This window comes from Filicampus tigris, chromosome 9, assembly GCF_054856515.1.
Source record: "Filicampus tigris isolate MCC_2025a chromosome 9, RoL_Ftig_1.0, whole genome shotgun sequence".
NCBI lineage: Eukaryota > Metazoa > Chordata > Actinopteri > Syngnathiformes > Syngnathidae > Filicampus > Filicampus tigris.
Window position 1 is genome coordinate 2,570,141 of NC_141225.1, and position 13,976 is coordinate 2,584,116.

At 38.9% G+C, this 13,976-nt stretch overlaps 1 protein-coding gene and 1 pseudogene across 3 annotated transcripts in view; one reads left to right on the top strand and one right to left on the bottom strand.

The window, feature by feature from the left end:
• The window catches only part of usp48 (ubiquitin specific peptidase 48), a 55,318-nt gene extending 53,166 nt beyond the window's left edge, over positions 1-2,152 (bottom strand). Inside the window, exons 1-4 of one of the 3 annotated variants that reach the window (XM_086041039.1) lie at positions 1,981-2,152; positions 1,436-1,604; positions 968-1,088; positions 725-866 (exon numbers count right to left, since the gene is read on the bottom strand). In XM_086041039.1, coding sequence (XP_085897165.1) covers positions 725-866; positions 968-1,088; positions 1,436-1,569 — 397 coding nt within the window. In that variant the 5' untranslated portion in view covers positions 1,570-1,604; positions 1,981-2,152. Of the gene's footprint in view, positions 1-724; positions 867-967; positions 1,089-1,435; positions 1,622-1,683; positions 1,931-1,980 lie in introns of those variants that run through there. The other 2 variants (XM_086041038.1, XM_086041040.1) reach the window with 2 other exon arrangements.
• Positions 2,153-3,420: 1,268 nt separating this feature from the next.
• On the top strand, positions 3,421-4,115 carry LOC147141652 (uncharacterized; annotated as a pseudogene).
• The last annotated feature ends 9,861 nt before the right edge of the window (positions 4,116-13,976 follow it).

Below are 13,976 nucleotides of genomic sequence, written 5' to 3' on the forward strand. Positions count from 1 at the left end.
TATTCAGTCAGTTGTTGTTACATAGATACATACAATAGAATTTAAATTAACAAACTGTCCTGAATGTTTGGGCTGAAATAGCCCCTACTGTAAATACACAAAACATTTGCATTTTGAACTTTGAATTCAATATGTATTAAATTTCAAGTTTTCTTGCTTATAGACTAGTCGACTAGTCTCAAAAGTCGGCGGGCAAATTAGTCGAAATTCCCATCCCCACTTGAAATAGTCGCAGGCGTGTGCCGAGTTCCATTTAACATAAGTTTGAACGCAATTGGTTCATTCTGAACACAGTCACATCCTTGTTATAAGGGCAAATTTACGCTACCACATTACCCAAGTTGTATATTTGTACTTCCCCTATTGAAAAGATTTTTGTTTTTCCCAACTGAGTTGTTCACAAAAAAGATTTGAAAAGATTTATCTTGGTCTCATTTATACACGTGAGACACTTGAACAGGGGTTAGACTTCATGGGCAAAAAGGCGGTGCCGACATTCAATCAATGGAAGTGTAATAATGTGGGCAAGAAGAATATGGTTACCAATAGAGTAGTGTGGTTGAGTTGACACAACTATGAACATGAAAGGTGAACGTGGTCAGATTAAGGTGTTAACATGCATTTTAAACGCATAAAAGCGTGTACACAAACGATGGAGAAAAAGTAATGCAGCACACATTTTAAACCAGGTCAATTACCAAACGCAAACAATTTGTACTTGTACCTGACTCTGTATTGTGTTCCTGTGCACGGGAATTGTAGTACTGATAGAGACTTCTTCGCAACTCAAGGTTGTGGAACCACACTTGAAGGAAGGTGTTGACATAACATGTCGCTCCCAGATTGGTCAAACCAACAAATGTGTTCTGTAAGAGACAGAAGAACAGTCAGACTAAGCACAATATATAAATTTAGTTTATGTATTGTATTGTATTGTGCACTGTGATTGAACTGACAAGTATGGTACCTTATCTCTACGCTCTGAATTTGGGTCATCAATATTGTGGAAAGCATTTTCATCTATCTCCCCAAGCCACGTCTGTTCACCAATGCCAACAAGACAGTTGGGGTTGCCTTTACAGTTCCTCCTGAAAAGCCATGGCATGTGCACAAATCTAAACCGTTATTCAAAACAATTGCGGACACTGTATGACAGGCTAACAATATGCGTACAAGTTTCCAAGCAGCTTCGAGTCACGGTATAAGAGTTAACTCGGGAACATAGCAACTGATGGTTGAATATTCTTATGGGTTCACGTGACGTTTATTGATGTCATTGGACGTAATGTCGCAATACAGACGGACCAACACGACGAATAAAGAGTTTATACGCAGCATTTGGGTGATAAGTCTACATCAAATAACATACACTACCGGGGGTTTAACTCGCTATTCGATGTAATCACAATTTAAAAAGATGCGACATTTCTCATACCTGCAGGTTCCTCTCTTGCAGGCCGGAAGACCAATGCGGTACGCTAGCTCGATATGCTCCTGGCTGATATCTTCAGGTTTTACAGATTCCACCCAACGCCAAGCCGCTTTCTCCAACTGTAAGCGCGGCGCCATAGTCCCGGGGTTCAAGGTTAACCAAAAGGTTGATCCTGTGCACACGAACAAACTGCAAAGTAATGAGAATGATCACACTACTTGAAGGAATGCTAACACAAACTGCTAACACACATTAAATGCGTAATCACTTCGGAAGCAGCCTACCCCCAATAGCTAAGTGACGCTACCTAATTTAGACAACTAAACGAAGTAATATTTTACATAAGCAACATTTCGCCACGTCGCATATAAAAACGCACACAGACACAGTAAATGCCAAATTTGTTTCATAGCAAAAGAACTACCCTGCTTATATTATAGGCTCGCTAACTTGCTAATACGTAGCATAGCCCAACCCGCCTCGTCCGTATTCTATTTACGTCTATGAAACGCTAACAACTTTTGAGATAATGGCAAGTAATGTCGAACCTTGCTTCACCAATTGGTTCGTGTCACTTCACATTTTATTGAATTTTATTTCAGATTCATCGCTCTTGTGTTCGTAAAGATGATCACTTAGCTAAAAATGTGCACGTCGTCAATAAATGACGTAGGCGACAGCCCTGGAAGAGGAAGCTTGGTGCTGTTCTTCTTCGTCGTCTTCCTCTTTGTCTTCAATGGCCCTTTTCAAGACTGTAAAAGTATATTACCGCCATCCATCGTTCTGTAACGATTTGCATTCAAGTTGTTTTATTTCTATATTGTGGTATTGTGGGAACTTGCCTTTATGAGAGCTATTGGACTCAGTTGTATTTTTTTAAATTAATTGTTCGACGGATAATATTCATTTTAGTTTCAGTGTATATTTTGGTAAATACTGTGATCATAATTAATGAATAGTCCATTGTGTCCTTGTTGGATTTGCAATTTATGCGTGAGTGATTATGTTAGAAGTTGTTCGAAAGTTTAAGAACATAAAATCAACTGATTCTAATAATGTTGATATGACACTCATAAACTAAGTAATTAATTGTGTGATTGAACAATTTAATACAATATAATACAATACAATACAATACAAAACAATACAATACCATTTTATTTATATAGCGTATTTCATAACAGCTAGAGCTGTAACAAAGCACTTTACAAACAGTAGACAATAAATGAAGACAATAAAAGGCTGTTATGCACAAGTATTAATTAATATAGATTAAAAAATAAATAATATATAAGATGGACAAGTACTGATACGAACAGAATCAAGGTAACATGACTCCATATATCCAACATGTTCAACACCACAAACACACAGACTACATCAAGGAACAACGGACATATGAACATGCAACAGAGAACTCTCTACCATAAACAGATGGAGCTGGAAACTCTTGAATACATGGAGCACAACACAACGGATCTTAATACAGAAATAGATCCTGATAACAGCTTTCTATCTTCCATCGTTAACAACTGTAAATATTTTACACAAGATCAGTATGAAAATAGTATGGGAATGTTTGACTGTAGAAATTCACAATGAAAAGAAGAAAAATATAATTCTAAGTTGTGAATATCGATCACGGCGGCACGGTGGTCGACTGGTTAGCACGTCCGCCTCACAGTTCAGAGGTTGCGGGTGCGATCCCGGCCCCGGCCTCCCTGTGTGGAGTTTGCATGTTCTCCCCGTGCCTGCGTGGTTTTTCTCCGGGCACTCCGGTTTCCTCCCACATTCCAAAAACATGCACGGTAAGTTGATTGGACTGTCTAAATTGCCCCTAGGTGTGATTGTGAGTGCGGATGTTTGTCTCTGTGTGCCCTGCGATTGGCTGGCAACCAGTTCAGGGTGTCCCCCGCCTACTGCCCAAAGACAGCTGGGATAGGCTCCAGCACGCCCCGCGACCCTTGTGAGGAGAAGTGGTACAGATAATGGATGGATGGATGGAATATCGATCACCTGGTTCAAATATAGAAAATGTCAGTGAATGGAGGGAGAAATTATTTTCCACTGTAAATCAAAAAACATTAATTATATGTGGTGATTTCAATATTGACCTATTAAATCCAACCAAATTGAAAATCATAGATGACTTTTTGGATACGATGTACAGTATGTCCCTTTATCCAAAAATAACAAAGCCAAGCAGAATAACATCACACAGTGCCACAATTATTGACTACATCTATACTAACATCATGGGAAATCTAACCATGAGTGACCTGTTTATAAGTGACATCACTGACCACTTACCTGTATTTATTTTGTTTGACTGTGATGTAAAGAAAAATTAAAGATGACATAAAAGTTACTCACAAACGAATACGAATTGAAGAAAATATAAACACCTTTAACAATAGTCTAATGTTCCAGGATTGGAGCGCAGTCTACAGGGAATCAGATGTGGATAGTGCATATGGTCATTTCTTAGACATTTTCACTTCGCTGTAAAATACACACTGCCCTGTTGAAGAACGCAGTACAAAGAAGAAAATAAATAAAAGTCCGTGGCTTACCAAAAGAATCATAAATGCTTGTAAAAAGAAAAACAATCTCTATAAATTGTTGATTAAGTTCAAAACCAAAGAAGCAAAACAAAGATATAAGATTTATAAAAATAAATTAACAGACATAATAAGAACTAGCAAAAAGCTGTATTACAAAAAAAATATTATATGAGAATAAAAATAATACAAAAAAAACTTGGGATATACTGAACAACTTAATTAAACAGGGATCTGCTAAAGCAACATATCCTGATTATTTCATTGATAAGAATGATGTAAATAACATAGTAAACTGTTTTAATAATTTTTTTTTTGTAAATGTTGGCCCAGAGTTGGCTAGTGAGATTCCAGACAAGGACGTTAACCAATGTAATCATACAATTAAAAGGAACCCTTATTCTATTTTTCTTTCAGCCGTAGATGAGCAGGAGGTGACAAACCCATTCATCCATCCATTATCGATACCGCTTATCCTCACAAGGGTCGCGGGGGAGGTGACAAACATTGTTCACAAATACAAAAATAAACTATCTACTGACTGACATGATATTGATATGATAATTGTTAAAAAAATGTCATACATAACATTGCAACACCTCTGACCTATATCTGTAATTTATCATTCCAATCTCGTCATTTTCCAAGTAAAATGAAAATTGCTAAAGTAAATCCATTATACAAAAATAACAGCAAACACAGCTACACAAACTACAGACCTTTCTCTCTACTACCACAATTTTCTAAAATCCTGGAAAAACATTTGAATTCCCGACTGGAAAAGTTTCTTTGCAAACATCAAATAATAATTAATCATGGTCAATATGGATTTAGAACAAAAACAACCACCCCAATGGCAATAATTGAAGCAATAGAAGTGATCACTAATGCACTGGACCAAAAAAAGCATACTAGTGGAATTTTTATCGACTTGAAAAAAGATTTTGATACAATCAATCACCCAATTCTACTCACCAAACTTAATTTATATGGTATTAGGGGAGTTGCTGGGGAGTGGTTAAGAAGCTATTTAACAGGTTTGGTACAATATGTTAAAATGGGACCTTACTCATCAAAAAATCTCAGTATTTCTTGTAGTGTCCCCCAGGGGTCCGTTTTGGGACCAAAACTTTCAATGTCTATATCAATTATATATTTGACATATCTCAATCACCAAAATTTATACTCGTTGCAGATGACACCAATATATTTTTTAGCAGTAATGATTATAATGAAGTTGTAAACATGGTAAATGAGGAATTAAATGAATTGAAAAAGTGGTTGGATAATAATATCCATCCATTATCTGTACCGCTTCTCCTCACGAGGGTCGCGGGGCGTGCTGGAGCCTATCCCAGCTGTCTTTGGGCAGTAGGCGGGGGACACCCTGAACTGGTTGCCAGCCAATCGCAGGGCACACAGAGACAAACATCCGCACTCACAATCACACCTAGGGGCAATTTAGAGTATCCAATCAACTTACCATGCATGTTTTTGGAATGTGGGAGGAAACCGGAGTGCCCGGAGAAAACCCACGCAGGCACGGGGAGAACATGCAAACTCCACACAGGGAGGCCGGAGCCGGGATCGAACCCACGACCTCTGAACTGTGAGGCGGACGTGCTAACCAGTCGACCACCGTGCCGCCTTGGATAATAATAAATTAACATTAAATCTGAGTAAGACAAAGGCAATGATGTTTGGTAATTCTACAACCAGTTCAAGACTACAGATTATGATTGAAGGTGTTCATATTGAGTATGTAGATGAGAATACATTTTTAGGGGTTATAATAGACAGTAAATTATCATGGAAAGCCCACATCAGACACATAACAAAAATCTCCAAAAGTATGTCAATTATAAATAGAGTTCAACCGTTACTTGATGAAAATACACTCCGTACTTAATAATACTCCTTGGTACTACCATATTTTACGTAATGTATTGAAGTGTGGGGAAGCAGTTACCAATGTACAATCAATCCATTAGTCACTTTAAAGAAACGAGCTGTGCGGATCATTCACAAGGTTGGATTTCTAGAACACACTCACAATCTTTTCATTCAGTCAAAACTATTAAAAATACATGATCTTGTAAAATATTATACATTAATAATTTTATTTAAAGTTTTCAACAAACAACTACCAAGTAACATACAACACTTTTTCACAATTCGTGAGAAAATGCATAATTTGAGAGGATATGGAGATTTCACAGTCCGCTGATAGTGTAGTGGTACACACGCCCGAGTTGTGTGCGGGCAGCGTGGGATCGATTCCCGCTCAGTGACAGTGTCTATGTGTGCCCTGCGACTGGCTGGCGACCAGTCCGGGGTGTAGTCTGCCTTCGCCCGTTGACGGCTGGGATAGGATACCTAGAGTCCGATCTACTCGGAAAAGCTTTTGTGTATCTGTATATGGTGTGAAATTTTGGAACAGCCTGGATATCCAACGCAAACTGTGCCAAAATATTCACAGATTTAAACTGTTATATAAACATATGCTCTGGTCACAATCTAGTGAGAGCGGCAGAGCTGGGCAGTCCGTCCCTGGGCCGGACCGGTCGGACCCTCCGGCCCAGCCGGATGCCCATTTTTGGGGCGGAGGGGTGGGGGGTGACAAATTTAAAAAAAAATGGCTGGACTAAGCATGGCCGGAAGTTGATTTTAGTCCGGCCCACTAATCATGGGTGTGACGTGCTCGCGAGGCGGCCAAAAATCATCTCAGCCTACTTGGTGAAAGGCTTCTGTTTAGGCTTCTTTCTACTCCCGCGTCGGCGCGAGCAACAACTGCTGTTATAGGGATTGTGGTATTTATTTTGCTCAGGGGATAACATGGAGCAACTAATACAAACTGTAGAAAAGGAATTGATTGTGTTAAAAAATGGTTTGATTGTCTTAAGTTACCATTAAATGAAAATAAAACAAAATTGATTGGTTAAAATTGGTGGTATGCATTTAACTATGGCATAAAACTAAATTTAAATGGTATTGAAATTGAGAGAGTCACTGAAATAAAGTGTTTGGGAGTGATTATTGATCATAAACTGTGCTGGAAGACACAAATAGAACACACTAAACATAAATTGGCTAGATCAGTGCCTGTTCTTTACAAAGTAAAAGTTGTTGAATAAGAAAGCTCTTCACGTGTTGTACTCTTTTGGGAAATCCCTTTTCGTGTCGTAAATAAAAGCCTACCTGTTGGTATTCAGACTTTTTTAAAGTTAAAACAAGTTAAAACAAGGCAATTATCATTTAAGAGGTTTATTTATGGTTGAAATATGTAAAGAAAGGACCAACATAAAATACAGATGTGTTTCAGTTTTGGGGGTAAAATTGTGGAATGGACTTGATGATGCGTTGAAGCTGCGTTTTTCTTTGTTGAGGTTTAAGAAAAAACTAAAATGTAAAATAATTCACGCATATAGGGCCGTTGTTAAAATATAAAATTAGAGATTAAAATGTGAGCGTATGTTATCTTTTGTTCTATTGAAATTCTAGGTGATTCATGGGACAGTATAGGATAGGCAATAAAAAGCCTGGTGCTTCAGCCTATTCCTTTTTCGGTTGTTAATTGATGTTTGAAATGATTTGTGTATTTTCTTTTCTGTACAATGTGTACAACCAAAAATAAACTACTCATTCATTCCTACTCATTCATGCTTGCTTTCTACTCATATGCAATCAAAACTATGTAAAAGGCTTGCAATGAAGACGAGTTGTAACTGATGGAGTTGCAAATGTGTTCTTGGTTCTTTTTTTCTGGAAAAAAAGGTTCCTGGGGTCCTTTGTTTAGCATTTGTACAGCCCAGCACAGCAGCTGAGGTCAAAAGAACTTCTCACAAGAGTTCTAAAGAAAAACCATGCGCACCAGCACTCCCCAACAAACCTGATGGCACTGAACGGGGGCGTTTACAATATTACCGTAAATAAAGCATTTCTTTGAAATAATAGATATATTTTAAAAAATCCCCATTTGTCATATTTGTAAAAACGGTCCCTTACCTGACGGCAGGAGTGTAACGGTACGCTAAATCAGATTTGGGTTCGGTTTCTTGGAAACTTTGGGTCGTATATTTTCGGTAAAAAAAAAAAAAACGTTTTTTTTTTAAAATATATTTTTGTTTTTAAAAGATGACAAGTAAACGATGCATTTTTTAGAAAAACTAAATAAAAGTGAAGCATTAGGGTGTAAGAAATTACACCAGAATAAAAAATACACTAACAGTAAAGCAGCAACAGTCTATGACGCATCTAAGTATTCAAGTTAAAGACAAGTTGTCATTACAGTACATGTATACACTTTTTGTGATGAAAAAATTACATACAATAACAGTTACAATTATTGCTATCTATATTAAAACTTTATAATGAAAAAAATACAATAACTTTACAAAGTCTTTATGAAATTATATACACCTTTTAGGCATTGAAATCTTTGAATGTTCAAAAGCATATTGTAACGAATTGGGTTATCTGTGTTGTGGTTGGATTTGTGTTTTGCTGAGTTATGATGTTTCCAAGGTTTATGAATGCATCGTACATCTAGCGAGAATGCATCGTACATCTAGCGAGAGAAGCAGCGGAGAATGAAGCCGTTTTAAGTGCGTTATTTTAAACGTGCTACCAACAACATAGCCGCCGATGTCATGTAGCAATGTCGGCACACAACTTTGGGACTTATCCACGTACCTTTCCACATCGGCGATTTTAACAGGAATGCCAGAATGTTCCCAAACAGGAGAACTCAGTGTACAGGGGCACCTTCGAGCTGGCTTGTTTGCGTATGCATAATGCCATTTATCCACGCATTTATGATTTATCACGGCTTCTGGCGTACCATCTCCATCTTTGTGCCGCCACTCCTCTCCCGCGAGCAACAGTCAATATCGTCCATGCGTAAGCTCGCGCCAATGGTAAAAACTGATCAGAAACGGTACGCAAGTGGACCGAACCGAACATGCCATACCGAAACGTATTAATACACCCATGTAAACCGTTGCACCCCTACCTGACAGCATTACATTGATAAAATGATTGTGAATGCAAAACCAACCCTGGCCCCACCTTGTACCTCGAATTAGATTTTTAAGAAACCACCACACCCAAGGAAAAACAACCGATAAGAGACAGAAGGCATGACAGACGAGTTGTCAATCATTTGCCATGCACTAGCGGGCGACGTCATAGCTGGCAGACCCCTGCAGCCTCACCCAGACCTCGGGCTTCAGGAGCTTTACTGAAACTATGGTGGAATACCCACCTTCATAAAATAAAATTGCCCATTTGCCAACAGCTGATCACAAAATTAGCAAATAGAAGCAGAGCACAGGGACATTAGGCAGCTGGGAAAAAAGTGACCTGGAATAGGGGCTTCAGCCATATTTTATGATATCCTACTGAAAATTCTAGCTAATAATCGAGTTGTCGGATGAAAATAACGAATACATTTTTTTGCGTGAATACAATAGACAAAAAAAACATTTTCACTTAAAAAGAACGACCAACTAGTTTTCATTTTTATATAATCAACGTTTTATACATAAATTTCAACTGCATAGCATCATACCAATTTCCTGTCTACAAACATTAGTGAGATTTAAAACAAATCTCCCCCTATTTTTAGCTGCTAGTACTGCTTGCACCTAAACACTACTATCCGTTAACGCTGAAGCAATTGAATGCTATTTCAGGGCGACGTTGTGTTGATGAGATAGTTGTGACGGCCCAAACAGAGTCTAGAAGATCGTGTCAGCCGTTACGCCGCAACACGCTGCAAGGAACAACTTCCAAAATATAAGCATACCAAGGCATTATACTATTATTTGGTAAGGTAAGGTTTATTTTCAAGTTGGCTTCCTCACCGCGTTGGTGCCGTGTTACTGTCATGCATAGCATGAACTAATGTTGCTGCAGTTAGCTTGACTACTTCTTCCTGATAGTGTACACGCAAATAATACGGAACTCAAGCTCAGAAAAATGCCTCAAACATCTTTTTCAACCGAGAAACCCGAATTACCGGTACTCTATTCATTCAGCCCTACCTGGAATTAGCAACATTTCTGGGCGACAATTAGAAACCTCAATTTAAATGAAGTTGCAATGTTGTGTAAAATATAAATAAAAATAGAATACAATTATTTGCAAATCCTTATCAAAATATATTCAATTGAATACACTAAAAAGACAAGAAATTGATGAACTTTTTTTCCAAAGATTCTCTCATTTTGGCTGCAACATGTTCCAAAAAAGCAGGGATGGGGCAACAAGTTGAGAAATGCCCAAAAATACACCTGTTTGTCACAGCCCACATGTGAATAGGTTAATTGGAAACAGGTGAGTGTCATGAGGAGCATCCCCGAAAGGCTCAATTTTTAAATTTAAAAATATAAATTACTTGCACTCTCTCAAATTTTAGGGTTAAAATGCCACAATTTCGGGGCAGTCCGCAGCCCTGAATATATCAACAACCAGAAACACTGCCTACTTCGGAGCTCATCTGCATTGGACTGACGTAAAATGGAACATGGTACTGTGGTCTAACAAGTCCACAGTTCATATTTTTGGGGGAAATCATGGACATCATGAGAAAAAGGACCATTCGGACCGTTAACAGCACAAAGTTCAAAATCCAGCATCTATGATGGTATGTGGTTGTGTTGTGTTTATTCACGAGTGCAGACACTTCCAGCCAATCAGAGGGAAGCTGCTGGCAGCCATGTTGGAAAAAAATTTGGCATCATTCACGATTTTATCAAAGTAGGGCATGTTACATATCAAAATGCTCGCCTTGACCGCAACATATCACAGATTCAAAGGTATTAAAGTGTTAAATCCAAGGTATTGTGTTTGTTTCTTAACAACGTTCATGGGTCAATGTGACCCGCTCTAATGTAACGTAAATATAACGCAATGCAAGCTGAAAAACAAAACTGAAAAGCGGAAGCCAACAGACTAAGTTTAGTTCATTTTTTAGTACGGGTCACACATAACAGGAGGGTTAAACAGAATATGAGGGATCAAACAATGACAATTCAAAATTCAGTGACAATGTACTCTCAAGTGAGTGGAGAAGTTCTGCTGAAAATGACTCCTGGTCAAGCCTAGCTGACTGTCGTCTTGCATCTTTCTTTTTTTTTAGGAGGCATCTGAAAAATGTTGGTTAAAACTGTTAAGCCATACACATTTCTGTTCATGAAAATATGGATACTGTATGTATGAAATGAAACACTTTTAAGCATCGTGACATTCTTATGAAGGGGGCCGTAACAATTCTTAACAGACTATAAACTGTTTATAAAATAAAGTATTTTTATTATTATCATTCTTTTTATTATTATCACCCCAAACTAGTGCTGAAACCCATCCATCCATTCCCAGTCAGTTGACAATGCCTATGCTTGTTCAAATTTTTGGGTGCAGGAGATGGAAAAAAAAAGATTACCAGCAAACCAACTAAAATCAGCAAAAAAAGGATGTCAGAGTATTTGTTTAGAAACTCAAAGCTCCTCGTCCAATCAAATGACACCAGAAGTCACGGGCCTTCAGCATGCTAAACGGGAGCGAGTTCCTTCGAAAATATCCTTCATATATCCAGAGCTGGGCAGTCCGTCCCGGTGGAGGAACGGTCCGTGCCCCCGCCCCGAACGGACGGCGATTTTTAGGGCGGAGGACGGGGGGGTGACACGTTTGAAAAAAAGGGGCGGACTAAGCAAGGGCATTGGTCGATTTTAGTCCAGCCCACTAATCGGCCCTCATGCGTGTGACGTTGTCGTGAGGCAGCCAAAGTCAATCTCAACCTACTCTGCGAAAGTCTTCTTTAGGCTTCTTTATACTCCCGCGTCGGCGCGGCCAACAACTCCCGCATAGCATCACATGACATACGCAGAGTGCACACGTCAGAAATTGTTGCTTTGTATACGACGCCACGCGCATTCTCTCTCGTGATCGGTCCGTTATGTCACAAGTTGCGATGGCGTACAGTTTCCCCTGCTCGCCCCAGCAATTTATTTGTTGCCACAGCGGAGAGGATCCACCACGCAGCTCGTTGCTGCTGCGAAGCAAACTAGTTTGGCAGCGGCGTGGGTGTTATGTAGCATATGTGTGTGTAAATAACATGCATACGCACGTACCACCTTCGTCGAAGAAAATGAAGGAGAAGAAGAACGAGCCGAAGAAGGAGCGCTGGCGTTTGACCGTGGGAAATTTGAAACCTGAATGTCGCGGCAACTTCATTTGATGCACATCGGAGAGGAAGAGCTTTTGCTTGGTAGAAGACGACGACTGGCAAAACAAAAAAAAGGTTTCGACATCGCAAACAAGTGGCCAACACTCCCCTCTGTGCAGACCAAACATGTGCAGTGCACAGCGTTCGTTCACGCCGGAGCTCCCAATGGAAGTAAGTACGCACAGTTGGGTGTTTTAAACGTGTCCACACCGGGTTTGAATAGTAAATTAGCCAATGAGCTTTAAATAAACTTCTGCCGTTACCATCTCTCCCGCGACGCATCATGCACGGACGCTTTTTTTTTTTTTTTTGGTGGGTGGGTGCGGACGTAAGGACAGAACCGCTTTAAAAGGACGGAGTCGGGGCGATAATTTTTATAAATAAGGACAGAGGGACGAGGCCGCAAGGGTTCCGAGGTCGTGGACGGAGGACAGACCGGCAAAAAAGGGTCAAGTGCCCACCTTTGCATATATCAATGATTGGCCATACAGATGGCAAATTCATCAGCCAACAAACACACTGTAAATGCCTTGAGATCTTAATTTAGCTATATCCAGTGATATTTCTGCAATAGAAGCATTTAATACAAAACAGATTAAGGGCAAGGTCAACCAGGTGCTCCGTCATCCGGAGTTTAAAAACATATCTTATATTCTTCAGACTGCAATAAAACTTCATGGTCCATTTACCTGTTGATGCCTCCTAAATGCTCGATAAATGTTTTTGAAGGGTCCTAAAACAAGGGAACTTTTCAAACGCAGCTCATTCGAAGCAGAAGTGCAAATTGATGATTCTTCCAAATGGTCGATAGAAATTGATCATTCAATGAGGTCATATCAAGGATTCAAGGGGAAATTCAACCTACAAGCCAATCAAAACATATGGACTTGAACGCTGAACACGGGATTGTTTTCTTCGGAAGCGAGGTTGGAGATCGTACTGGCACTTGCTGTAAATATCGTTTTTAATAGACCACATTGCTTGATCACAAGAGTTTCCCTTTGACTGACGTAATTGCATAAAAAAAGAGGTGATTTTATGAACTTCAAATTTGGATATCTATGGACTGGCTTGATATAATTGGTATATTTTTTTCTGTTAATTGTGGAACATTTGATGATACCATTTTAAATGACCAATGTATGTACGTATGTATGTATGTATGTACGTATATATGTATGTATCTATCTATTTATCTATCTATCCATCCATCCATCTTTCTATCTATCACTCGGCATCCATTGCAGCCTGATCATCCTGGAAGGAGGATCCCCCCATCTGTGGTCCCGTCTCAAGGTTTCTCATTTTTCTCCAGATGTTTTTTTGTTTGTTTTTCCTTGCTCTCCTGGGGGTTAAGATCAGGGGATGTTGTGTATATGATCTGGTGCATATGTGAAGCCCTTTGAGACTTTATTGTGATTAAGGGCAATATAAATAAATTTGACTTGACTATCTATCTATCTATCTATCTATCTATCTATCTATCTATCTATCTATCTATCTATCTATCTCTCTCTCTCTCTCTCTCTCTCTCTCTATCTATTTATCTATCTATCTAACTATCTATCTAATTAGCTGCTAGCTACCTATATAACTTGCTATTTCAGGTAGAAAAATTTCAAAATTTCATTTTTTTAATGTAATATTTTAATTTATATAGATGACGAATTTGGGATTTTCATTAGGTGTAATCTTAAATCACGATCAAAATAATCAAAAATCCATGAAATATTTCACTCTGTACTTGGTGAAGCTA